Source organism: Carassius carassius, chromosome 20 (assembly GCF_963082965.1).
Source record: "Carassius carassius chromosome 20, fCarCar2.1, whole genome shotgun sequence".
Classification (NCBI taxonomy): domain Eukaryota; kingdom Metazoa; phylum Chordata; class Actinopteri; order Cypriniformes; family Cyprinidae; genus Carassius; species Carassius carassius.
Genome location: NC_081774.1, coordinates 29,652,229 through 29,678,726, shown reverse-complemented (window position 1 = coordinate 29,678,726; position 26,498 = coordinate 29,652,229). Strand labels below are relative to the sequence as shown.

Here is a 26,498-nt window from a genome sequence, read left to right as displayed (position 1 = left end):
TCAATATCATACAGTCACTGCTGGAAAGGGTTTAAATATACAAAAGATGCTGAAAACGGAAGATTCCGCAGGACATGGAGGATTTTTCGGGAAAACCGTGTTAAAAAACTGTTTAACTCTTCATTAACTGTTTGTTTCACAAAACAAAACAAAAAAGAACCTTTAATTATTTTTTTAGGTATTTTAATAATTTCAGCAATTTTTTGTCTTGTGGGCAATATGTAAACATCTTTTATGTAAAATATCTTACTCAAGACAGTACTAAATAAAAAATAAAATGCATTTTGTAGGGTCTCTCTTATTTTGTTAAAATTATTCACATTTTCACAGATTCTGCAAGGGGTTCCCAAACTTTTGCATGCCACTGTATGCACAAGTTTTGTAATTTAGTAGGTTTGCTCAGTATAGCTCTTGTGATATGGCATTGCACTCGAGTGATGAAGTGCTCCGGTACAAACCCCGGTAACCTTCAGTTCAAATTTCCATGAAACATGCAGAAAGGTAAATAATAACTGTTGCAAAACATGTATTTAGAGGCATGTATTTCAAATGAGCCTGTAACTGGTGTTCCCTTTCAGTTGGTCACGTTCTACGTTACGTCAGAAAGAGACTGACGAATGGGATCTCGCCCGAGAGCCCAATCACCTTCGAGTGGTTACAAAATGAGCTGCGGAATTTGCATCGCGAGCTCCGCCCCGCAAAGTAGGAGCAGTGTGAGCAACTCAAACATTCAAGCTTTCGCTTCAGAGCCGAGCACATTGTTTACTGCTTCACTGGAGTGGTACAAACAAATCAACAAACAAATCAACTGGTGTTGGTGTGATGGCACGATTCAGCGGTTCGTCTGGGTTTCCTGCGTCAGCTCCCGCATTCCCCTGAGTGCTTCAGCACCTACAAGAGCTATTTCCATTGAGCTAAAAGACAACGGGCTGAGTTTGCGTCTTTTTAAAGATGTCATTTCGCCCGTGTGTTTCTGGGTGCGGTTGATATATCGCTCCTCGTGATGGCCACGATCGCTGTGTCACGTGTCTGGGCTTTCAGCACACTGAGACTGCGTTTGTGGATGGCTCATGTTCTCATTGCGGGGACATGACCATCTCGGCGTTAAGATCAAGACTCGACTACCTAAAAAGGTATAGAGTCCCCTCCGCCACACCCTGTTCTAGCTCCTCTTCTCATAAGAGGGCTACTTCGGCTGGTGGCCAGGGTGATCTGAGGGTTACTGTGTAGCCTTCACTGACGAGCCAGCCTCCTCGGGCCACACCCCCTTCACAAACGCCGCAGCCGGTTGAGTTTCCGGATGAGTTTGCTGGACACTCTCAGGCTCCTCTCAGGCTCGGGAGGATGACCTTATGGCTTGAGTCCTCGGGAGATGAGGATTTGGCTACGTTGCCCTCTTCTGGAGTGCCAGCATTGCCCGAATCCGATCCCGAGCTGATGGCCATGCTTTCCCGGGCAGCTGAGAGTATCTGGCTTGAGTGGAATCCTCCACCCTGTCCCGAATGCTCGAGGCTGGATGATTGGTTTCCTGGGGCTGCTCGTGCGAATCGCCAGCACCCCCTGCTGGTTCCATTCTTTCCGGAAGTGCACCAGGAAGTGACCAGTTCATGGAAGGCACTTTTAACTGCCCAAAACCGTTCTGGTACTTCCTCCGGCTTCACTGCCCTCGATGGCGGAGCGGCCAAGGGGAATGCTGGGATTCCCCCAGTGGAGCGTTCTGTTGCAATGCAACTGTGTATGCAGAGCGCCTCCGCATGGCGTGGTGGTACCAAGCTGCCCTCCAAGGCCTGTAAGTTCTCATCCACGCTTGTGGCCAAGGCTTACAAAGCTGCGGGTCAGGCCGCCTCTGCCCTGCACGCCATGGCCACCCTTCAGGTCTACCAGGCCAAGCTGCTCAAAGAGCTGCATGCGGGCAGTGCTGACCCAGGGGTTTTGCAGGAGGTGTACACCGCTACCAACCTTGCTCTCCGGGTGACGAAGGTTACTGCGCGCACCTTGGGTCAGGTGATGTCCACTTCGGTGGTCAGGAGCGCCACCTATGGCTAAACCTGGCAGACATGAGGGAGTCTGATCAGACTCAGCTCCTCAACTCTTCAGCGACGAGGTAGAGAATTTTGCCCAGCTGTTCTCTGCCACCCAGAAGCAGTCTGAGGCCATCAGAGATATCCTGCCCCGCCGGCCCGCTGCTGCCTCCAGTCTGCCACCGGCGCAGCCACCTCAGCCTGCTCGTCACCGAGGGCAACCCCCTGCGGTTTCCTACGTTACCCTGGCCGCAGCGAGGAGACGGCCACAGAAGGGTGGCACAGCCCATCTCTGCCCCTAAACCTGCCAAGAGTCAGGACAAGTGGCATTCATGAGACGGGCGACCCGGAGTTGGGGACATCAGCTCGTCAGGAGATGGTAGCAGGACGAATCCTTCCCCCGGAGGAGGGCCGGGGGAGAATCCTTTGATCTCTTTTCTCATTATGGAAATAGACTCGGTCGCCATTTTCGCACGGCTTACGAACGAGCGCGTGCAGTCACTGCTGAATTGCCTGAGACAATTCCGAATGAGACCACTCCAGGACTGGCTTCACGACCGAGTGCGGAGATGGGCATGGTAACAGGGCAAGCTCCAAATGACCGTCACTCCGGCCTGCCTCCAAACCTTCACCCCGTGGTTGGACCTCTCATTTCTATGGGCTGGCATTCCCCTAGAACCTGTGTCCAGACATGTTGTGGTGTCAACAGATGCCTCTGCCACGGGTTGGGGTGCCATGTGCAATGGGCATGCTGCGTCAGGCTCCTGGACGTGACCCTGACTTCAGTGGCATGTCAATCGCCTCGAGTTGCTAGCAGTACGGCTTGCTCTGCACCGCTTCAGGGCACTGCTGAAGGACAAGCACGTTCTCGTCCGTACGGACAACACTGTGACCATAGCGTACATCAACCGTCAGGAAATGCCAGATTGGGTCAGTGCTTTTCTTTCTTCAGGAAGGGTTGGTACGAAGGCTGTCTCCTTCCACCCTGATGGTCTATGTGGCTGCCATTTCGGCTCACCATGACCCTGTTGAAGGTAAATCTCTTGGGAAGCATGATCTGATCATCAGGTTCCTGAGAGGGGCCAGGAGGCTCAATCCGCCTCGCCCTCAGCAAGTCCCCTCTTGGGACCTTGTTGTGGTTCTATCGGCACTGCAGAGGGCTCCCTTCGAAGTAGAGCTAACGTTTCTATTATTGAAAACTGCGCTCCTGGCGGCTTTGGCTTCGGTGAAGAGGGTTGGGGACCTGCAGGCATTTTCGGTTGACGAAGCATGCCTGGGATTCGGGCCGGACAACTGTCACATTGTCTTGAGACCCCGGCCTTGGTACGTGCCCAAAATTCCCACCACTCCTTTTAGGGATCAGGTGGTGAACTTGCAAGCGCTGCCCCTGGAGGAGGCAAACCCAGCCCTGGTGCTAGGTGCTTCCATGTGTTGTGATTCCCCTTTCTGGGCAATCCCACGTGTGTATGTCCAAAGTAAGTCTCTTCGTAGCATGTGTCTATCCCTTGGCAAGCCTGCGGGCTGGGTACCTCAGAGTTCATGTGTATCACCACCTTTGATTGATACCTGCCTTTGTAAGTCCTCCTACGAGCAGGCAGCCTGCTAGCATATGTCCAGCTGGAATATGCTACCCAGTGTATTCGGTGTAAGCTATAGGCCCTCACTCGTGCTGGCCTCATGACAGAGTGCTACCACTCACACGGGTCACTGGAAGACAGCCATGTGGCATTTTGTAAGGGACCCCATTCGTCAGTCTCTTTTTGACGTAACGTAGAACATGACCAACTGAAAGGGAACGTCTCTGTTACGTATGTAAACCTCGTTCCCTGAAGGAGGGAATGGAGACGTTACATCCCCTTGCCACATCGCTGTTCTGCTGAATGGCCGGGTCACTGGCTCGGCTCCTCAGCGAAGACTTGAATGTGAGTTGCTTGCGCTGCTCCTTATATACCCGCTCTGCGGGGCGGAGCTCGCGATGCAAATTCCGTAGACTCTGCGTACCATTGGTTCGTTCTGTAACCACTCGAAGATGATTGGGCTCTCGGGCGAGATCCCATTTGTCAGTCTCTTTCTTACATAACGAGGGTTACATACGTAACTGAGACGTTACTTATCTTAACTCAGATATTTCTTTCTAAATTAAAAAAGTAAAGCGTTACTTTACTACTTACTTAAAGTAGTCAGATTATGTAATTCACGTTACTTGTAACTCATTCCCCCCAACACTGTGAACCAATACACCATTCTTGTGTTTTGACTGCTGTGTGGAACGTATCAGTTATTCTGTGTGTGTGAATCACTTACACCAGCAGCAGTAAGGGGTACTGAGCTGTTTCTGTAAACGCTGCTGGCTTCAGGATCTGGATGTTGAGACCTGTGCAAATGATGGGAAAGTTACTGTGCTTTGAAAATCATCAGCTTTGTAAGAACTGACTCAGAGAGTTTGCTGTAAGATACTTACTGTAATCCTCTATGCTGATCTTTCTGTACTCTACTTTGGGCATCTGCGTGTTGTTCACAGTGGTGTTCAACTGCTCATTGAGCTCCACATCCAGCAGCTCTGAGGGTAACAGAGAGAATCACATTCAGTAGATGGTTATCTACTATAAAATATACTGTAGTTAGGGTGCAGTAATATTCAGTAATCAGTAATATTGTGTATGTTTTTTTTTATGGTATAAAATAACTATTTACTATTGTAATATATAATAAAAAAAATGTATTCCTTTGCAAAGCTGTTTTTTTAGGATACATAACACAATCCTTGTGAAATCATTCTAATATGCTGATTTGGTGGTCAATAAATTAATAAATAAAAAAGAATAAATAGTTTATTATTATTATAATTATTAGTATTATTATTATTATGTTTTATTTTAATATTAACATTAAAAACAGTTGTGCTGTGTAATCTTTTTTGGAAACCATGCTAAAGTTTTTGAAGATTCTTTGTTGAATATAAAATTAAAAAACAAAGAATTTTCAAATAGAAATATTTTGGTAGAAACATTATACTGTCACTTTTGATCAAGTTAATGCATCATTGCTGAATGAATGTATTAATTTCTTAAAAAAAAAAAAGTCAGACTCCAAACAATACTGTTTGTAATATAGCACACTGATAAAAAACATACAATAATATAATGAAATATTAATGATACTGTATGATTTTTTCATCAGTCATCAGTGGCAAGTCCTGGCCACTTTCTCCACCCATAGTGGTGTAGCTACAACAATTACTAGGGGCTTACAGGATCATGCTATCCTGCTAAACCCTGACCTCTTGGTGCAAAAATACTGTTATTTCTTAATATGGGCATCAAAATAAACACACATCACTTGCTGTGTTTCCCAATAGTGAATTAAAGCAAGAGATCAGTCAGTTTTGTCCTGCTTCCTTTTTTTCCCCCAAGAGGCCGATCAATGCTAATTATGCTAAACACACAGCGGTTCTCCTTTGTCTCTGCTCACACTCTTTACAGACATGGTGTACACAATTTGATAAACGTTAATCTCACATTTGAGGTGTTCTGTGTATCGCATTGGACTTAGGACACCATTGATAAAGCACATAACTACAGTAGGTGGCCAACCAAAATGCCTAATACCGCCACAGTACCACCACTGCAGGGCCATTAACTGCAAGTCGGTCGCATGTTAAAGTCGTTCACAAAACTACAGCCACGTGGTGCAAAGGGACAGTTTGCAAACTGATTGGATTATATATTGGGTGTTGTAAAATGAAATCAAATAACAAAACAAAAAAACTAAAATAACTTTATAAAATAATATCCGCTGATTGGCTTCATCACTCTGTCTCCTCTCCACCAGTAAGCTGGTGTGTGGTGGGCGTTCTGGTGCACTATGGCTGCCGTCGCATCATCCAGGTGGATGCTGCACACTGGTGGTGGATGAGGAGATACCCCCTGACAATGTAAGCCCTTTGAGTGCCTAGAAAAGTGCTATATAGATGTAATGAATTATTATTATTATTATTATTATAATACAACCCGAATTCCGGAAAAGTTGGGACGTTTTTTAAATTTTAATAAAATGAAAACGAAAAGACTTTCAAATCACATGAGCCAATATTTTATTCACAATAGAACATAGATAACATAGCAAATGTTTAAACTGAGAAAGTTTACAATTTTATGCACAAAATGAGCTCATTTCAATTTTGATTTCTGCTACAGGTCTCAAAATAGTTGGGACGGGGCATGTTTACCATGGTGTAGCATCTCTTTTTCTTTTCAAAACAGTTTGAAGACGTCTGGGCATTGAGGCTATGAGTTGCTGGAGTTTTGCTGTTGGAATTTGGTCCCATTCTTGCCTTATATAGATTTCCAGCTGCTGAAGAGTTCGTGGTCGTCTTTGACGTATTTTTCATTTAATGATGCGCCAAATGTTCTCTATAGGTGAAAGATCTGGACTGCAGGCAGGCCAGGTTAGCACCCGGACTCTTCTACGGCGAAGCCATGCTGTTGTTATAGCTGCAGTATGTGGTTTTGCATTGTCCTGCTGAAATAAACAAGGCCTTCCCTGAAATAGACGTTGTTTGGAGGGAAGCATATGTTGCTCTAAAACCTTTATATACCTTTCAGCATTCACAGAGCCTTCCAAAACATGCAAGCTGCCCATACCGTATGCACTTATGCACCCCCATACCATCAGAGATGCTGGCTTTTGAACTGAACGCTGATAACATGCTGGAAGGTCTCCCTCCTCTTTAGCCCGGAGGACACGGTGTCCGTGATTTCCAACAAGAATGTCAAATTTGGACTCGTCTGACCATAAAACACTATTCCACTTTGAAATAGTCCATTTTAAATGAGCCTTGGCCCACAGGACACGACGGCGCTTCTGGACCATGTTCACATATGGCTTCCTTTTTGCATGATAGAGCTTTAGTTGGCATCTGCTGATGGCACGGCGGATTGTGTTTACCGACAGTGGTTTCTGAAAGTATTCCTGGGCCCATTTAGTAATGTCATTGACACAATCATGCCGATGAGTGATGCAGTGTCGTCTGAGAGCCCGAAGACCACGGGCATCCAATAAAGGTCTCCGGCCTTGTCCCTTACGCACAGAGATTTCTCCAGTTTCTCTTTTGATGATGTTATGCACTGTAGATGATGAGATTTGCAAAGCCTTTGCAATTTGACGTTGAGGAACATTGTTTTTAAAGTTTCCACAATTTTTTTACGCAGTCTTTCACAGATTGGAGAGCCTCTGCCCATCTTTACTTCTGAGAGACTCTGCTTCTCTAAGACAAAGCTTTTATAGCTAATCATGTTACAGACCTGATATCAATTAACTTAATTAATCACTAGATGTTCTGCCAGCTGAATCTTTTCAAAACTGCTTGCTTTTTTAGCCATTTGTTGCCCCCGTGCCAACTTTTTTGAGACCTGTAGCAGGCATTAAATTTTAAATGAGCTAATTAAGTGGATAAAAGTGTAAAATTTCTCAGTTTAAACATTTGCTACGTTATCTATGTTCTATTGTGAATAAAATATTGGCTCATGTGATTTGAAATTCCTTTAGTTTTCATTTTATTAAAATTTAAAAAACGTCCCAACTTTTCCGGAATTCGGGTTGTATAACATTATAACATCCTTAAAATTCATTAGCAAAATAATTCAAAATTCAAAAGTTATTTTCAAGACATGAGATAGTCGAATAGGCTGCAGGCTGCATAAATTTACACAAAGACTTTAACTGCTATGGTCATTATAAAAACCATTGAAATTATACAGTTTCCTTGTGTTGTATTAAGGGGCTTTCATTTCGATCTGCAGGCTAGTTCAAATATTTTTTGAACAAAAAAATCCTGACCTTGGCCATTGGTCCACTGTACAAGCATACATATCGATGTGTACAAGGCTGCACATTCATGAGACTTTATTCGCTTCACAATTTAAAAAATAAATTAATTTAAAAAAAAACCTTGAACAAAATAAGTTCTTCAAAAATCAATTTCCCTACGGAGCATTCTGAAAGCAGAATGTATGCAAACACATAAAATGCTTTAAAACCTTTAACAAAGACTTAAAGTAATTTAATAGGTCTGCCCCCCAACGTAAGATTTTTTTAGTTACTAGTAGTTCATTATTAGTCAATATTCAACTAAGCACAAGTTCATATTAAACTGGCACAGTCTAATCTATAATGTGCCTTAATATATTCAGCGTTCAAGCACATGCGTTAAGTTTGCCACAAAGCACAGGCAGAAGTAGCCTAATAATTGTGAAAAGGAGACATTTTAATGATTTATTAATAAACAAACGTTTTCTTGTCGGCTGAAAGATGACATTCAACACTGAGGGGCCTTTCAAGAGAAATGCAATCTTCACAGATTACATAATCAGGGAGTATTTGCTTTCATTTTAAATTGGTTTGTTTAAAAGTAGACATTTCAAGCTTTCTGTTGATATATTTCTCATGTATGTGAGGCACCCCAATTTTTTTCATTACCAGGAACAAATGTAAGTGATCATGAGGGCGCCTCCCTGTCATGCATGTGCATTAATAATCCTGCACAAACACTTGAATATGAATGATTCTTGAATGTGAATAATTATTTTAGGTTACAATACGGGATCCACATTAACGATAAATCTTCACAAGTCTACAACCGAGACATTTAAATGTGGCTGCAGTTTTTTTTTTTTGTGAGTTTTATTTAAACTGTATACAAGTAAGTAAAGGCAGCTCAGTTTAAAATCACTAAAGTTGTCAATAAATGAAGCTATTTTTAACATTGTGTGCACTTTGGTGATTATAATGAGAGAACTTGAGTTTAAATGTGAGGATGTTTAATTAATTCGTCCATTCTTTTCAGTTTGAGTGATTTAGCTAAATCGTGGCCAGGTTTAATTTATTCGTTTCTTGTTTTAGTTAGGTAAGGTCTAAATAATGGTAGCGAAATTATACAGTGCCTCACCTTTAACTGAAATAAAGGAAATAATTAATAAAACATGCAACATTTGCATATGGATCCATGTATGTAGTCTAGCTCACCAAAATAGGCTACCACTTTTAATGCTCCGATGAAAAGTAAGCCACCATTTCTTTAGGATAATATAACACATTATTCATATTATATCAATATCTAAAATCTAAAATATGGTGTAATACTGTGTAGCTTAGAGCAGTGCTTTAAGTGGGCCGGTACGCACCGGTACTCAGTACCGCCACTTCCAAATATAGCTCTTGAGCGTACCGCCACCTCTCCGTGCACCCAGAACGTGCTTTTAGCGTACCGGTACGCTCATTTGGACATCTGTTTTAATAGAGGTTTTAATCTTTTGCCTGCGCTGCCGCTCCTCAGAGCGCCCTTCACAATGCAAGCTTCCTAATTCGTCCCACCGAGAGCAGAGACTATATTACCCATACACCATTGAGTTTTACAAATGAAAAGCGCATTCGTCGCTTTTGCAGCTATCAGTAACAACTCAACGTGGCCAGAGAGGGTGTGTGAAACGCGAACGTTCGGCTCATTAAAAATTCTAATGCAGTGAACAACACCTAATATGCTCTCCTGGCTTCAGACTCTCAGTATTAAAACATCACGGTCAGAATCAGATGACTCGCTGGCTGACACCCCATCAGGCCTGAATTATCTCCCTGCAGGTCAGACGCAAGCTAATGAAGTAATGCAGTAGCTCTTTCAGGAAGGGTGACCAGACGTCCCGAAAAATTCGGGACAGTCCCGAAATCTAAACTGTTGTTCCGAATCCCGAATCTGGCCCTAATTGTCCCGAAAATTATACTAAAGCAAAATCTTGAGTAGTTATTGTCTGATAAACATTAAAAACTGTCTGCGGAGGTTGAGTCATGCTGCAACCAGCCCCTGCCGGCTGCTCATTGGCTGCAGCATCTTTTTTCTAAAAAAATACCCTAGTCCGTAGGCAGCTAGGCACGAATTTAGCTATTCATTTATCTAATTAATCTATATGCACAAAGACAATACAACCTTTTTGTCCCCTTTTTGTTTTAAAGCTTGATGACAGCTTGCGTACAGGAGTGATTGACAGTTCGCGGCACTGTGTACAAAAAATAAGTTTAAGCTCATTAGCGTGAGCGTTACAGAAAGGTCTGATTTAAGCACTGTTACAACAGTCATTGTTTTTTTTTTTCTTTTTACAATGACATTTGAGTTCATGATTTTAATGTTGTTGTGTGCAGACTAAAGAGTAATGACAGACGGTTGATCTTTGAATAAAAATGTGTTTAGTTAAGGTTTGAAATTCATTATCTTTTATTATAGGCTACAGAAGTCTAATAACATAAGCCCCCCATCCCGTCACCCAAGACCGCAGACACCCCCCTTACCTCCCCTATAATTTATATATATATATATATATATATATATATATATATATATATATAGGCTATAATAGAGTACCGGCACCTCTTTTGGGCCACTTAAAGCACTGGCTTAGAGTAAATATATGCACAGGCACATAGGCTTGACATTTATCCTGTTTGAATTCATTCTAAGAAATGCACATAACTTCATAAGTAGGCCTACTAAATTTTCATCTGTTAATATTAAAAATTTTAAATAAAGTTTTTTTTTTTTTTTTTTTTCATTTTCCCCGGCTTCAGCCGTCAAATGTAACGGCTATTTGTGAAAATGTGCTTTGATGGGTTTGTTTGATATAACTTGTGGTTAAAGCCCCACTCAGCGTCAAATGCTGCAAATGTGGCAGCGGTGCTCGCGGTGGTAGAAGGCACACTCTGGTTGGTCACCTACTGTAAGTCTACTATCGTGTCTTCTGGGTGAGAAATACCTTTCCGGTAAAACAAGATCTTGGGTGCAGAGCTGATAAAGTGAATGTGATTGTGTTTCTGTCTTTAATGCAGTAACAGACTGAGGACTCACTCTTGTATTCTCCGTCTCTGGTGCTGTACACGGCTGTGTGAGGCACACCGGGACCTGCACGCAAAAACACAACATTAGTGTCTGACAGCATATACATTCATGTCATACCCTCTCACAAAATCATGCTAGGCTTTGTGTGAATCTGAGCATTACACTATACATATTCTGTGCTTTATTATGTATGTGAAATAAAACCCATTTCAGGTAAAACGCATCTCTAAATGGCATGTAACCGCTTTCTGTATCGCACAGAGGATTTCTTCCAAAGTGGGTGTTTTTTGGCCAGGATAGCATCCTAAGTAATTAAATGTCTGGCTTCATGCAATAGTTACCAAATACTCACCTACACATGGACAATATACAGATATAAATATAATATACTTGGCTAAAATAAAATAATTTTTTTTTATATATATATGAATGTATGAAGCAGTTTCACTGCAATGTACATGACTACAGTATTTAAAAATAATAATAATAAATTCAAATTATTGATACTTTGGAAATGATCATAAGGACCATTATTTTTGGAGTTATTTTAATTATTATTATTAAGTTTCTATAAAATGTGTATTTCAAGATCTATATCATTATTGACCAAAGTGTAGAGAATATTGTGGTACACAATTAATGCACACTATTGTAAGTTTGAGTCAGTTAAATTTATTTATTTATTTTAAATAAGTCTCTTTTGTTCTCCAAACCTGTATTTATTTGACCAGAAATAAAAATACAGTAATACTGAGAAATATGATATTTATTTTTTAATTTAATATACAATGTACAACAAAGCCAAATCATTACTGCAGTCTTCAGTTTCACACGATCCTTCAGAAAACAATAACAAAGAAAAAATTCTTATTTTTATGAGTGTTATAAAATAGTTGTGCTTCTTCATAGTTTTGTGGAAACCATGACACTGACACCATGACTATAATTACTGATCAGATGAGCTCTTTTCAAAGTTGGGAATTCATCAATGCACTCAAACCTCATCTTAAACTGACCTCTGCTATCAATGCTTGGTTTAATCCACACAACAGGTGGGAGGATGCATCATCGACATAAGAACTGATCTTTCTGTGCTGAGGTCTGGACAAGCGTCATGCTGCAGGGAGCATAAAGGCTCTGCTCTGACTTCATAACACAATTAATAATTACACAAACACCGACCTTTCCTTGTGCTCATCAGACCCTGCTAAACTGATCAGTGACCATGGTAACCAGGCTTTATTGTTGATCAAACACACAGCAGGGTAATGATGTAATGACTAACACTCAGATCAGCCAGAGTCACTGAGCCAAACTCTCGGCATTGAGCGGTTACATTAAGAGAATACAAATCATTGAAACACTGACTTTACATTACAATTTACTTCTGGTCTAATAGTGCTTATTGCCTATTATTGTGGAATGATCCATTTCAATATGATAAAATATGGAGTATTCTATTATGCATGAAAGGATATATAGATATAGCAATATACACAAATCCGGCGAAACACGGAAGTAAAGCGGCGCCGCCATTACTGCGTGCCTTGCTGCTTAGGAAGTAGCAGAAGTAGCGTGTTGGTCCCGTAGGCGGCTGTAGCAGATGTTAGCTGTACGAAAAGTTCTTTTTATTTAGTTTTTTTAGTACGTATGCTGTCCAGTTGTGCCGGGAAGAGCGTGTTGTGTGGTTGGCTGTTTTAACAATGGCACAAAACTACAGGCCTGGAATAAAACCATTTGTGAAATTCACGAATCTTTATTGCACCTGCTCTGTCTAGTCTGTCGGTCTCCGTGTCCTCTTTGCTTCGCGATATTTCTGTGCGTGAGAAAATGGATGTGTGGCATAAGAGCGTGTGAAAAGTGTCAATTGCGTGTGTCTCACATTTTATTGCATTTGTATTAGTTGTTTGAAGGGTAAAAAAAATTCATGGGTCTTAACGCAATTACAATCGGCAAGTCCGTCGGACTAAAAGGAGAGAAAAATAATTAATTTGGTCGGTCCTAGATTGACAGGGTCGGTCGGGTTATGGCAAACAAGAATATTTTTAAGGATGGCCTAATAGTTATTTGAAGCTTGTGAACATATTAGCAACACAGCTAGTAATGACAGCATTCGGTTTTATTGTTGTCATAAATTAATGCACTTCTTAATTACATTACATATTTTTACATTATGTTGTCAATAAATTACCTTTATCAGTAAGTTTTTGGCCACTGCCTGACATCCTCTACCCACATTTTCTTTGATGAGCAGGATCCACTTTCATTGAAATGTCATTAGAGGGCACCGGCAAGTGTCACATCGTCACACTTCGCAGGCACGCAGTAATGGCGGCAGGCAAGATGGCGGCGCCCATAGAGTTTGCGGCGGATTTGTGTATAGCAATGCAGATTTTTTTTTTTTATGACAACAGTCAACAATCAGAATGCAGCAACTGACCAATCAGAATCAATTATTGGTTCCATACGTATTTTTTCTCTTTCATTTTTTTTTTCTCATAGGGATTTTAAAAAGTGTTATAGGCCATGAACCAAACCAGTCAGTTTTGAGCAGAAACTCAACATAACATTTACTTGATAAATAGTGTAAATTTAATGTAATGAAAAATGTAAATGATAATTGGACAAAAAGACCAAGTTAAAATACTTACAATCCCACAAACCATTGTAAATGACATAAATTAAAAATGAAGAAATATAAATGTATTAGGTTGTATAAAAACAATGTATTTTAAGTTCATTGCAAAATGTAAATATACATACAAATTTTTTAATATTTTTAGGGAGACGTGATTCATTCTGTGGTGCTTCAAGGGGCTGTGTAGAGCTCTATTCAATGTGACTCTCTATTGGGTGGAATTTTCTGTACAGCATCATGGGTAAAATAGTTTTAAATATATTTTCCAAATACAAAACCAGGCAGTGGCCCTATTTGTGTTGTTAAGTATTCAGCATTGGATGAGGAATTCTGTAAAGTTTTATACAGGCACTGGCACGTTATTTCTAGCGATTCTAAACTGTCTCATATTTTTTGATATGGTTCTCGATTGGTTTTTAAATGTCAAAAGTAATTTGCGTGACATGCTCGTTAGATCAGGGGCCTCCTTTATAAAACTTTATGTAGAATTCATTCTGAAAGTGTACGATGTATGCACAAAAAAATTTCCAATTTACAAAACCACTGGAACAGCAGAACCATCAAGAGGGGGAAATTTTGAGAGGAAACTTTTACATCGGGAATGTTTTTGGATTTGTACTTTAAATACTTTGTCACCTTTTGGGTTGAATGAAGAATTTGATATTAAGCCTCTCTTAAACATTTTGAGGAGTGGTTATTGCTTGGGATTTGACTTGTATTTTTAATCATGTTTAAGGATTTTTTTTTTTTTTTTTTGGTTATTCAGTTTTTCCCCCTCTCTTTGTGGGAGTTTACCTGCATATGTGATTGAATGTGTGTTTAATTAGGATGATCACCTGTTACCTATAAAGAGTTGTACCTCAATTTGTGCCTGATGTAGACCTGATGGTCAAAACATTGCAATAAAACATTTTTATGGAGCAGTTATATCAGTGTGTGGACATCACGTTTGTTTTTCGCTTTAGTTTTACTTTTTTTTGTCCTGCACCTGAGCCCTGTTTGGCTTTGTGGCATGTGTGCACCTCTTTTGCATTTTTGTTAAACAAATCTTTAACACAAGACAAGATATTTAGAGATGTTTTGCACAGAAAAAGCATTAAACCTTTGCAGTTGAGAAGGAAGTAGTTAGCATCTGGACTGAATGATCCACTGACGTATCCACAGCTTAAATTACAAGACAGACATCGGCGGTTGAAGGAGCCTGTGGTGTTGGCGCTAAAAAAACAACACATGTCATCATTGCAATGCTTCCCGATGACATCAGTGTGTCACATCATCTGTCATACCTGTAGAGGTGACGCCGTCTTGCATCATCTTCTGTACTCAAAAAGTATCTGAAAAGACATTGCTGTTACAGATATCTATTTTAAAATGTTACAAAAGTGGATAATAGCATATTGTTTTATTTAAGTGCTTATTGACAACATGGACAGAATCCAGCATCTGGGGTCTTTTGAAAGCTGCTGGTCTCATATGCCTACACAAGTTTGGTGTCCTCATTGTACGCTAATATCTCCGTCACGTCCCAGTCTCCTGATGTTAGCGACTGTAGTGTGTCTGTGCTGCTGTTGGGCTACAAAAAAAACAATAACAACAACATGAAGCCACTTCTTATGTTTAACATGATGTTAAAGGGATATTTCACCAAAAAATTTAAATTTGCAGTTCATTTACTCTCCGGCCCTCGAACATGTACACGTAAGTCACTTTTTTCTCGAGTAAAACCGAAAAGAAACCACTGAAAAAATGGTCCTTTGGTGACTATTAAAATGCAAGTCAATGGCTACCGTCACTTTACGCATCAGAAAAAGCACATCAGGTAAGGAGAAATTGATACCCGTGGCTCCTGATGATATATTGAGGTCTTATGAAGCGAAACAATTAGCCTGTGCAAGAAAATTAACATTATTTACAACATTTCCATCTATGTAATCCATAGCCTCAGGCAAACAGTCCGGATTGATGTCTGTATCACGAACGAATCATTCTTTAGAACCGATTCTTTTTTGATGAACTGGTTCATCTATGGATCACAGACAGTAATGTTGTAAATAATGTTCAGTTTCTTACACAGACCGAACATGCAAGAACTCAATATATCGGCAGAAATAACCACAGGTATTCATTTTACTTACTGTTCAACTGAAGAAAAAAAGTCAACTACATCTTAGATGGTCTGAGGGTGAGTGAATTATCAGAAAATGTTCATTTTGGGATGAACTATTCTTTAAACCTTCCTAAGTAGTGTGTAGTTTCTCAGTGACAGCTCACCTGGGAAGTGGACATGGATATGTGGAAGAACTTCCCTCGGCCGCCCTGTGGAACGGCTCGGGTGAAGAAGAACCTGTATCCGTCTCTGGAGAACAGCGGGGGTTCGTTCTGCAGAGAGATTCATGGAGATTGGAGCAGCACTCTTACACACACATCCCACGCGTGTGATGCATGACTCACCTGTCTGTGAAGCCAGCTATCACTCTCATCTTCATGTTTCTGAAAACACACCGACAGATCATTGTTGTTTTTCTCAGTATGTCTCCTATTGTTTGACAAAGTCCTTTTATATACAGCCGAAGCACTGACTAATATTTACATTCATTGAACTGACATGCATTTTAATACATTTGGATGCAACAACAGGCACTGTCACCCAGATAGCCTTTTCTGGAAAATTAAAGGCCTGATGTAATTCTCACACTTTAATTCGTGTTCATTTACAGTTTTAATGACTTAAGCATTATTATGAAACATGGAGACTAGTGATAATTAAGTGTTTGCTGGTGTATATCAGAAGAAACCTTTGTGCAGATGCCTGTGGTGGCCTCACACAAGGTCAGGATGGAGTTGTTCTGCGCTCGGTTCAGCCAGTTTACTGCTAGTTTGGTGCTGGTTGCCCACTTCACCATAGTGATGTAGTAATCTTTCCTACAGAGGGAAGCTGGTTAAAGTACAACTTCAAACTGTGTCAAATAGAGCCTGTGTACATCTTTTAGTGGGTAAATGTGTTTATTTAAAATGGATTTTAATCATTAGCTTAACTCAAAAAATGCTCTAAAAAGCTTTTCTTAAAGCCATTCTTCTGTCGAGTAATGCAGTCCATTAATCTGACTCTGGCCTGTTTACAGAGTTTGTTAAAGAGATACGATATCGTTCAAAAGTTTGGGGTAGGTTTTTTTTTTTTTTTAAAGAAATAAATAATTTATTCAGAATGGACTCATTAAATTGATCAAAAGTGACAGTAAAGATATATATAATGTTACATTTTTAAATAAATGCTGTTCTTTTGATCTCATTTTCATCAATGAATCCTGGAAAAATCTATCATGGTTTCCATAAAAATATTGTTTTCAACATTTTTAATTATAACAAATGTTTCCTGACAAATCAGCATATTAGAATGATTTCTGTAGGATCACTGTAGACTGGAGTATTGATGCTGAAACTTCAGCTTTGCATCACATATATCAACCACAATACAAGACAATACATTTTACTGTACTTTTACCAAACAAATGCAGACTTTCAAAAACATTTACATAACGTTTCTGACTCCAAACATTTGAGCAGTAGTGTATATTGTCAAAATGAAGGCATAATAAAACTGGTTATCAAAACTGCCCAATGCAGCAGATGAGAATGATAAAGCATGTTGTTGTGTGGTCCCTGGCAGAGCTTCACCTGATTCTGGGGTCATCTGGTTTCCTCATCCTCACTGTGTGTAAAGGGCCGTTCAGACTCACCACTGACAAATAGATATCAGGGTTCTCTTCCCCAGCCTACAGAGACAACAGAGATCTCATCACGGGACCCTTACAGGGGTGTTTCACTGAACCATGAAAATGATTTTATTTCTGTTGAGCACAAATAAAGATATCAAAAAAAAAAAATAATAGAAGATGGAAAACAAACAGAAAAGTAGCCACTGACTTCCATTATATGGGAAAAATACTATGGATGTCAATGGGTTGCTTGTTTGCTTGCCAATATTCTTCAAAATATCTTCATTTGTGCTCAACAGAAGAAAGAAACTCAGACCAGTTTGGAACAACTTGAGGGTGAGTAAATTATGATGATTTTTGGTTGAATTATCTCTTTAAACCACATGATTCTAGAATCCTTTGTGACAAACACCATAAAAAAATATTTTGTGCAAATAATATTTATCCGTTCCATTAACGTTCAACTGGTAAAGCACCTGCAAAGGTCATGGGTTCGACTCCCAATGCAGGCTATACTTTCAGTGCACTGTGAGCTGCTTTTGGAAAAAATCTGTCTGGCAAAATGGATAAATGTAAATTAGTTATATTGCATAAAAGGATAAACTTACAGATGGACAGTTATTGCTTGCCATAACTATGTCACTACAGTGTTTAAAGAGATAGTTTGGCCAAAAATAATATATCTGTCATCATTTACTCACCCTCATGTCGTTCCAACAAAAAAGTCTTTCAGATTTTTCACTTTTGGGCGCACTTTCCCTTTAAATGTCACTCAAGACAGCAGCAACCATCAGATCCCGTTTCAAGGTTACAGAGACATTGGAAGATACTGACATTGAGGAACACACACAACCAAGCCTTGGTTTGATCATAGAAAAAAGCTGCAGAGATTTACTTTAGGGTAGCGGTACTCCTGTCCGCTGGGATACAGTGCGTTTGTGAACATGGGTATCTCCATCTTGGGCACCAGAGTGTCATTGATGGTGGCATATGCTAGTCTGAGACCATCTGGTGACCACCAGTGAGCGATGTGACTCTGGAAGATCTCCTCTGTGAACACAAACAAATAAAACACGAGTGGATTAAACACAAAACTGAAACTCAAGGAAGTCTTGTGTCTTGTAAAGCTTTGCTGCGTGGTGACCTCATCTCTGGCAGATCCTAATATGCGTTAAATGATTAAATATCCTTTCAAGCAAACGCGGACAGAGGACACATTGCAAAATACATAACTGCAACATGTGCAGAAACCACGCGTGTGATTTATCACATTCATTTGCCTGTAGGCTGCTGCCTCGGGAGTCTCATCCATCACTGCATACAGCTGACAGCCAAGAGCTGGAGGAGGAACAGAGCGGATGTGAAATATGACTCTGTAACCCTGCAAACTGGACCTCTAGAGCTCATTAAGACATTAAGTAACATAGAAGAGAACAACACTGACAGGACTCATTTTATTTGTTTGTTTATTTATTTATTGTGCAAGAATAGGGCTTATTCAATAAACGTTCATACATTCTTATGCAAAATCTACTTGATGATTTAAACAGACATTTGTTCATAAATATAAGCCCTGATGACTACGCATGTCAATAAATATTTTGTTAAATTGTTCTGTTCAAACCTGCTCCACCAACATGAGCACCTGGGACATCACTGCACCATGGCTCCAAATCTTTAGAGGAATAGTGCACCAAATAATTCAAATGTTGTCTTTTTTTATTTAATGTCAATACAAATCCAAATGCTTTTCTGTGAAACATCAATAGAGAAATTAAGCAGATGTGTGTGTGTGTGTGTGTGTGTGTGTGTGTGTGTGTACAGTGTGTGCTGTAGGCAACTTCTTTTATTTTAGTAACTATTTTAGAATATATTTTTATAATATTTATTTGTTTTATTTTATATTTTCTGTTTTATTTAAATTTTTATTTTAGCTAAAGTCTAAGTAGCTCTGTAATGTGCTGTTAATATTTCTATTAAGATTTATTTCAGTTTTTTAATTTTGGTAAATTTCAGTGCTCCATCTAATTTTATTTCAGTAATATTTATGTTTAATTTTATTTGACCTTTTTATCAGGTAACAAAAGCTAATTTGAATAGTTTTAAGTTTACTTAACTATATATTACCACCCTTATTTGTTTCATGGAAAGAGGAGCTTAAACATTCTTCAAAATATCTTCTTTTATGTTCCACAAATGACAAAATGTACATTTCCCTATGTGAACCGATGTTTACTCCGTCTGTTCTGCTGAAATGCTTTCATGTCATGAAATGTGAGACCACGGGATGGCAGTAGAGGTCTTTACACAGAATAAATGGAGGTTATAAGAGCATGCAACTAAGAATAGTCTCAGACTGAGATGTTCATTTAGGATATAACCAATTACTGGCATACAATACAGTTCAACATGTGTCAGAAACAAACATGCTGCCAATGTGCCCTCATACAGGAACGACAGAACTACAGAGCTGACAAAGACAAGGAAAAAACATAACTGATGAACACTTTTATATAATATGCACATATTAAGGTTTTAGAATACTGCTCTCTTTGATCCAAAATATATAAAATAAATATAATATAAAATGTATTATAAAATTATTATAGTTTTAATCAAAAGATCTTTATTTCAGGATGTATTTGCATGTGATGCAAAGTTGAATTTTCAGCATTATCAGCATTGAAAACTGCTTACTTTTTGTGATACTTTTTTCATGATGTTTTTTTTAAATGTGTAAATTAGCACAAATAAGTTAACAAACTCTTATTTACATCAGGCATGTTTGACTCAACTACGTAGTAAAATGATTACTTGTGCAAGTCCTATTTTACATAAACATTTAATGATTGAATACTATAATAATGGCACACAATTTTTAAAGTTTACATGGTTTTGGTCTCTTTTTTTCTTTTCTTCACTCATTGAACTGGAGCAATGACAAAATATTATTTAAGTAAACAATTTCCCATATTTCAGTAATAAAAGTGTCCATTTTTCAAGAGTGTGCACATTACTGAAAAGCACATAAACTTATCAACTAGTCTAGATTTAGTACAGATGCAGAGGGGTTTCAAACTGCCTGATGGATTTTAATGGCAGAAGTAAAGCTCAGCGACACACCCTGATGAAGAGATGCGATATGATAAATGGTGTTATCAAGCTTCTGCTATAAGTACAACCCGTCATACACACACATGCTGAAAACTGAAAGCCAGTTTGACCCTATTTACTTTCCTAATACATGTTTCTGGTCTTATATTGTGCAAGTGATTCAAAGGGAAAACATTTTTTTTTATATTTCATCATATTGTAATAACTCGCTTTGTCTTTCCTTTTCAGCTGATGTCATCAAGGTCACTTCACATCAGCAGCATTTAACTCTTCCACAATTTTATGCAATCAAGCAGTATTACGACACTGCAGACCGCATAAAGCCAGAGAAATCTGTGAAATGTGTGTGAATTTGAGTGTAAGCAAACACTTGATATAGCTAACAGAGAAAGATAAAACATTAAATGAAGTCTAAGTGAACATAGTCCTAAGGCAAACAGGATGAGATGCTACATTAATCATTATGAGTATTAAAATCAGAATGATTGTGAGAGATTATACTCAAATGCTGTCTTAAATCACACTATTGCACATTTGAACTATAAAAAGGTTTAATCTTGAGCTCACATCCCACTGCTGTTCATAACACTTACAGGTCTAATTATATCTACATTTCATTTTTTTCAGTTTTATACGGAGTATGTTTAGTATTTATATGCTTATGATGAAATTAAAACATGGTTTTAATTTACTACTGTTGAAAGTCACATATTTGGCTGCTTTTTACACATATTTCTATCAGACTAAGGTACTGAAAGAGTATGGTGCATCTATTTCTGTGAAATGAACGGGTTCAGAGACACTACTGTTGTTATAAAGTACTTTAGCAAAGTAATCGAATTAAAATGAACAAACAAATAAACTTTGACTTGTGAAAATTTAGTTATTATGTCTTGTAGAAAATTTTTAAATATCTGTTAAATCCATTTAATCAAGAAGGTTTTTTTTTTCCTGGTGTTTACAGTACATGTATTTATCCAAAATATAATTTTATCTTGCAAAATCTGCCAGATCTAAACTAATAAGTAGATATGTACAGGTGCATTCCAGCAATTTCGTTTGAATAAAAATAAAACGTAATATATTCATATAAGTTGAGAAGAAAAGTGCTGAGTCAGAGAGATGCATGAGACAGAATCTCCACCCAGTCTAAACACATCAGACAGTCACAATCACTTCTGCTCTTTTATTACATGCACAAAACCCTCTGGGTTTTTTATTATTCATGCTTATGGGTTTTACCTTCATAGAGCCAGTCAGCAAGTCCATTAAATAAGACCCCCAGACTGCCTGTAGACACCAGACGGACCGATGGGCTGTTCACTTGCGCTTTGTAGTAGATGTTATTCTCAAAGATGAAAATCTGTCAGGAAAGAAGAACAAACGATTGTTGGAAAGACCACGTCAAACCAGACAAAGTTACTCCTGAAAAGCACAACAGCAGGGTTATGGATATAAAAATCCCATTCATTTTCTCTATAGGAAAGTTTAATTAGCGATAATGCATACAACTTTCAAAACAGATCTACCATGATCCCTGAGATTTTTGAGTGATAGCACTTCAAGTAGTATGATTTCATCTTAAAAAGTTTTCTGGGTTAAAAACTACCCTACCCATAATCCCTGAAGTGAGCTACATCAAAGTTGCTCTTAAAGACATATAATAGAGCTGCAAACTCCAATGAAACACTGTAAATTGCATTACTGACCTGGTCGCTCTACACTCTCAAACTACTGATACATACATGAGTATTTTACAATAGGTTTCAAATGCATTGTATCTTACAAATGAAAGCCATACTGTACAGTCATGGATTTATATTACAGAGAGTAGTTAAATTCCTCATACAAGAATGCAAGCACACAGCCTTGTTTCTGGGTCTTTTTATTCAGGTTTTCAAATGTTTTAATGTAGTTCAAGGCTTAAAAGTATTAAATTGAGAATTTTTGCTTATGGATAAAACAAAGGGGGAAATACTTCCAGGAACAAGGCCACTGGAAAAATGTGGTCACTGTTGTGCTCTGTAGGACAAAAGAACATGTCTGCACTTTGTATTAATGATGAAAAGCCAATTCAAAGTCTATTTAACAGAAAAGTATTCAGCTGCATACCAAGGTCACAAAGCAGTTGAAATGGACTGAAATGGAGAACGAATTTAAACGATTGATTTACACTAGGAGACAAAGGGGCAAGGAGATGTAGGAGCAATTACCATGAAGAAAGTCTTTATTTAACCAAAGGAACAAGGAACACACATAGCAGGGGAATTGACGTTTTGACAGGATGCTGGACTCAGGAAAACTCAGGGCTTAAATGATGGGACTAATCAAGGAATTAAACAGGACACAGCTGACACCAATGGGACTAAAATGGGAACAGGAACGGAAAAGCCAAATAAGAGTTTGGAGAAAAATTTGTAGAAACACTAGGACAACACAGGACAGTCCATAGACGTGACATTACTCCCCCTTCCCAGAAGGTGTGTCCACGCGCCACATAACATCCAACAGGGAGGGAGGGTGGGCACTCTGGAGGCCCCTAGGGACTGGCTTATATGGTACGGAAGGCCTCCAGGAGTCCCGTTCTGGGACCCATGCCGGATCAGGCAGTTCAGGAGCCTTGGCAGAGCAGTGTGTTTTTTTAAAGAGATTTTTCAAATGTTTCCATTACTTGCAGCTTGTTTTCTTGTATTCAGAGGTCTGACATTAGTCCTGTGTATGCTGAGATGTGTCTAGTCTAGTTTGTTGTAATGGTTGTGGTTTCAGCACAGAAGCTCAGAAAACTGTTAAGAGAAGATGCAATTGCAGCTTTGGAAATGCTGAGGATTGATAACTGTACTGCATTTGAAACCATTAAGAGCGTTTCAATGTGATTAGTATTATTTATTACAATTTTTCTCAGTCACTTTGGTACATTTCTCAGATCAGAATTGAAATTCTCAAAACTACCTGTTCAATTCTCACATCGTTGTGTCACTTGTGCACATCAAAAAAGCAGTTTCTCATTTCTTTGAACAAGTTGCAAATGCTTTGGTACATCCATGCATGGCTGGACTGGCCATTGGGCATACCGGGCATTTGCCCGGTGGGCCGACGTGCTTTTTGGGCTGATATATCTCATACTCATACTTTTTTTTTTTTTTTTTTTTTTTTTTTAAACGGCCCATAAAATTTGTACATCGGCGGCCCATTCGTTTTGTTTTGTTTTGATTAATTTGCGGCGCTGGGTTTGTGCTGGTGTAATGCATTGGTCAAAGTCAGTGTTAGTTTTTTTTTCTGACAGACCAGCCCATGAAACACGTAGATCAGCGGCCCATTGGCTCTTTTCTTGATTGACACTGGGCTGGCCCAATCACAACTTTAAACGAGTGAGCGAGCGGCAGCAGTGTCAGTGTGTATCTGTAAAAAAAGATGGAGAAGAAACGCAAGGAATGTGCAGATAAATAGCGTGAAAAAATAGAACCAGGCCCTTAAAGCAGACACTGTAAACTGTGTCAAAATATATGTTTTCTGACCTTCATCAGCTCCTGTGGCAGATGATGATAGTGAGGACGGAGGATCAGGAGAGAGATGAGAAAGTGTAGAGCCTGCGGTAAGCATAACTACTTTCAAAACACTTAGGCCATGTCATGAGTGTAGATTATTTCCACATCTGCATAGTTGACGATTACCGCAATTCACTAGAAATCTAATAAGAGGCGTTTGTAAACCATGTTTTCCACCAAAATAAAAGCTTGATGCAGTTTGCGTCGAAATAAAAGATCATGTGCTTATCTCTTTCAAGTATAGAAATTGGTACAACTAATTAAGAAAGTTTCCTTTATTTTTTTGTGCATTTGTTTTACAAAATATGGCTATTACTGTCATTGGATTAATATTATAACTATTATTATGTATAGGTGTAATGTAAATAGACACTGTAACTAAAAGAGGTTTGAATTTTTCTTTGTTTAATTTGCACACTGAATATGGGTTGGAGCTTTTAATTTTGAACTCTCAAAGTGCACCAGATTAATTTATTTAACATTAAAATGCACAAAATTTTCTCACGGGGGGCATGCCCCCGAACCCCCCTAGAACGACCGAGGACACACCACCATAGTTTTAACAAAATTCCTGTAAGAAACACTGGTATTGCTATGCCAGAGCCGCTTATAGCTTGTTTTAGGATTCACCGCTGTGGAGTATAGTTCAACTGTATTAATAAATATAAAATTTTGACTTATTTCATCTGTTAACTCTCACTCGTTCCTATACTCACTCATTACATTTATTTAGCACAGTGGCTAAGTTAACAAATTACCAGACGCCACCTGATTCAAATATTCCACCAACGTTAAATAGTAATGACTTTATGAATTTCTTCACTGATAAAATAGATAACATTAGAAATACAATAGCGAATGTAGATTCTACAGCGTCTAACACTTCAGTTTCATCCATCGCACCCAAAGATAAACTGCAGTGCTTTACAAATATAGGACAGGAAGAGCTAAATAAACTTATCACTGTATCTAAACCAACAACATGTTTATTAGATCCTGTACCCACTAAATTACTAAAAGAGCTGTTACCTGTAGCCGAAGAACCACTTCTCAATATCATTAACTCGTCGTTATCTTTAGGTCACGTCCCAAAACCATTCAAGCTGGCGGTTATCAAGCCTCTTATTAAGAAACCAAAACTAGATCCTAGTGTACTGGCAAATTATAGGCCTATTTCAAATCTTCCATTTATGTCTAAAATTTTAGAAAAAGTTGTGTCTGCTCAATTGAGTACCTTCCTGCATAAAAATGATCTGTATGAAGAATTTCAGTCAGGTTTTAGGCCCCACCATAGCACAGAAACTGCACTTGTTAAAATTACAAATGACCTGCTCCTTGCGTCAGATCAAGGCTGCATCTCATTGCTAGTCTTACTTGATCTTAGTGCTGCGTTCGACACCATAGATCATGACATACTCATAGATCGATTACAAAACTATACAGGTATTCAAGGGCAGGCTCTAAGATGGTTTAGATCCTACCTGTCCGATCGCTACCATTTTGTTTACTTAAATGGGGTGTCATCTCATTTATCATCAGTAAAATATGGAGTGCCACAAGGATCCGTCCTAGGTCCCCTTCTATTTCCAATATACATGTTGCCCCTTGGTAATATTATTAGAAAATACGAAATTAGCTTCCACTGTTATGCTGATGATACTCAGCTATATATCTCAACGAGACCAGATGAAACTTCCCAATTATCTAAGCTAACAGAGTGTGTTAAAAATGTAAAAGATTGGATGACAAATAATTTTCTCCAATTAAATTCGGATAAGACAGAGATATTAATTATTGGACCAAAAAACACCACACAGAATCTTGTAGATTACAATCTGCAACTAGACGGATGTACTGTTACTTCCTCTACAGTCAGAAATCTGGGTGTTATATTAGACAGCAATTTGTCTTTTGAAAATCATATTTCCAATGTTACAAAAACTGCATTCTTCCATCTTAGAAACATTGCCAAGCTACGAAACATGTTATCTGTTTCTGATGCAGAAAAGCTAGTTCATGCTTTCATGACCTCTAGACTGGACTATTGTAATGCACTTCTAGGTGGTTGTCCTGCTTCGTCAATAAACAAGCTACAGGTAGTCCAAAATGCAGCAGCTAGAGTCCTTACCAGGTCAAGAAAATATGATCATATTACCCCAATTTTACAGTCTCTGCACTGGCTACCTATTAAGTTCCGTATCAGTTACAAATTATCATTACTTACCTATAAGGCCCTAAATGGTTTAGCTCCTGCGTACCTAACTAGCCTTCTACCACGCTACAACCCATCACGCACCCTAAGGTCACAAAACTCTGGACTTTTGGTAGTTCCTAGGATAGAAAAGTCCACTAAAGGAGGTAGAGCTTTTTCCCATTTGGCTCCCAAACTCTGGAATAGCCTTCCTGATAATGTTCGGGGTTCAGACACACTCTCTCTGTTTAAATCTAGATTAAAAACGCATCTCTTTCGCCAAGCATTCGAATAATGTATCTCTTAAATTGTGAGTGTAGTTGCATCTGCATTTTTATTCTTTAGCTTGGGTTAAACTAATTTTACTTTGTTGGATCAGCAGCTATGCTAAT

At 39.0% G+C, this 26,498-nt stretch overlaps 1 protein-coding gene across 3 annotated transcripts in view; it reads right to left on the bottom strand.

The window, feature by feature from the left end:
- Window positions 1–26,498, bottom strand: part of LOC132096831 (dipeptidyl aminopeptidase-like protein 6) — a 192,456-nt gene that overhangs the window by 6,151 nt on the left and 159,807 nt on the right. For all 3 annotated transcript variants that reach the window (XM_059502470.1, XM_059502469.1, XM_059502471.1), the window contains 12 exons: window positions 21,613–21,733; window positions 18,152–18,306; window positions 17,216–17,313; window positions 16,336–16,462; window positions 15,992–16,030; window positions 15,812–15,919; window positions 15,022–15,113; window positions 14,827–14,874; window positions 14,643–14,755; window positions 10,912–10,965; window positions 4,483–4,581; window positions 4,326–4,395 (listed from right to left, as the gene is read on the bottom strand). In XM_059502470.1, coding sequence (XP_059358453.1) covers window positions 4,326–4,395; window positions 4,483–4,581; window positions 10,912–10,965; window positions 14,643–14,755; window positions 14,827–14,874; window positions 15,022–15,113; window positions 15,812–15,919; window positions 15,992–16,030; window positions 16,336–16,462; window positions 17,216–17,313; window positions 18,152–18,306; window positions 21,613–21,733 — 1,124 coding nt within the window. The remainder of the gene's footprint in view (window positions 1–4,325; window positions 4,396–4,482; window positions 4,582–10,911; window positions 10,966–14,642; window positions 14,756–14,826; window positions 14,875–15,021; window positions 15,114–15,811; window positions 15,920–15,991; window positions 16,031–16,335; window positions 16,463–17,215; window positions 17,314–18,151; window positions 18,307–21,612; window positions 21,734–26,498) is intronic.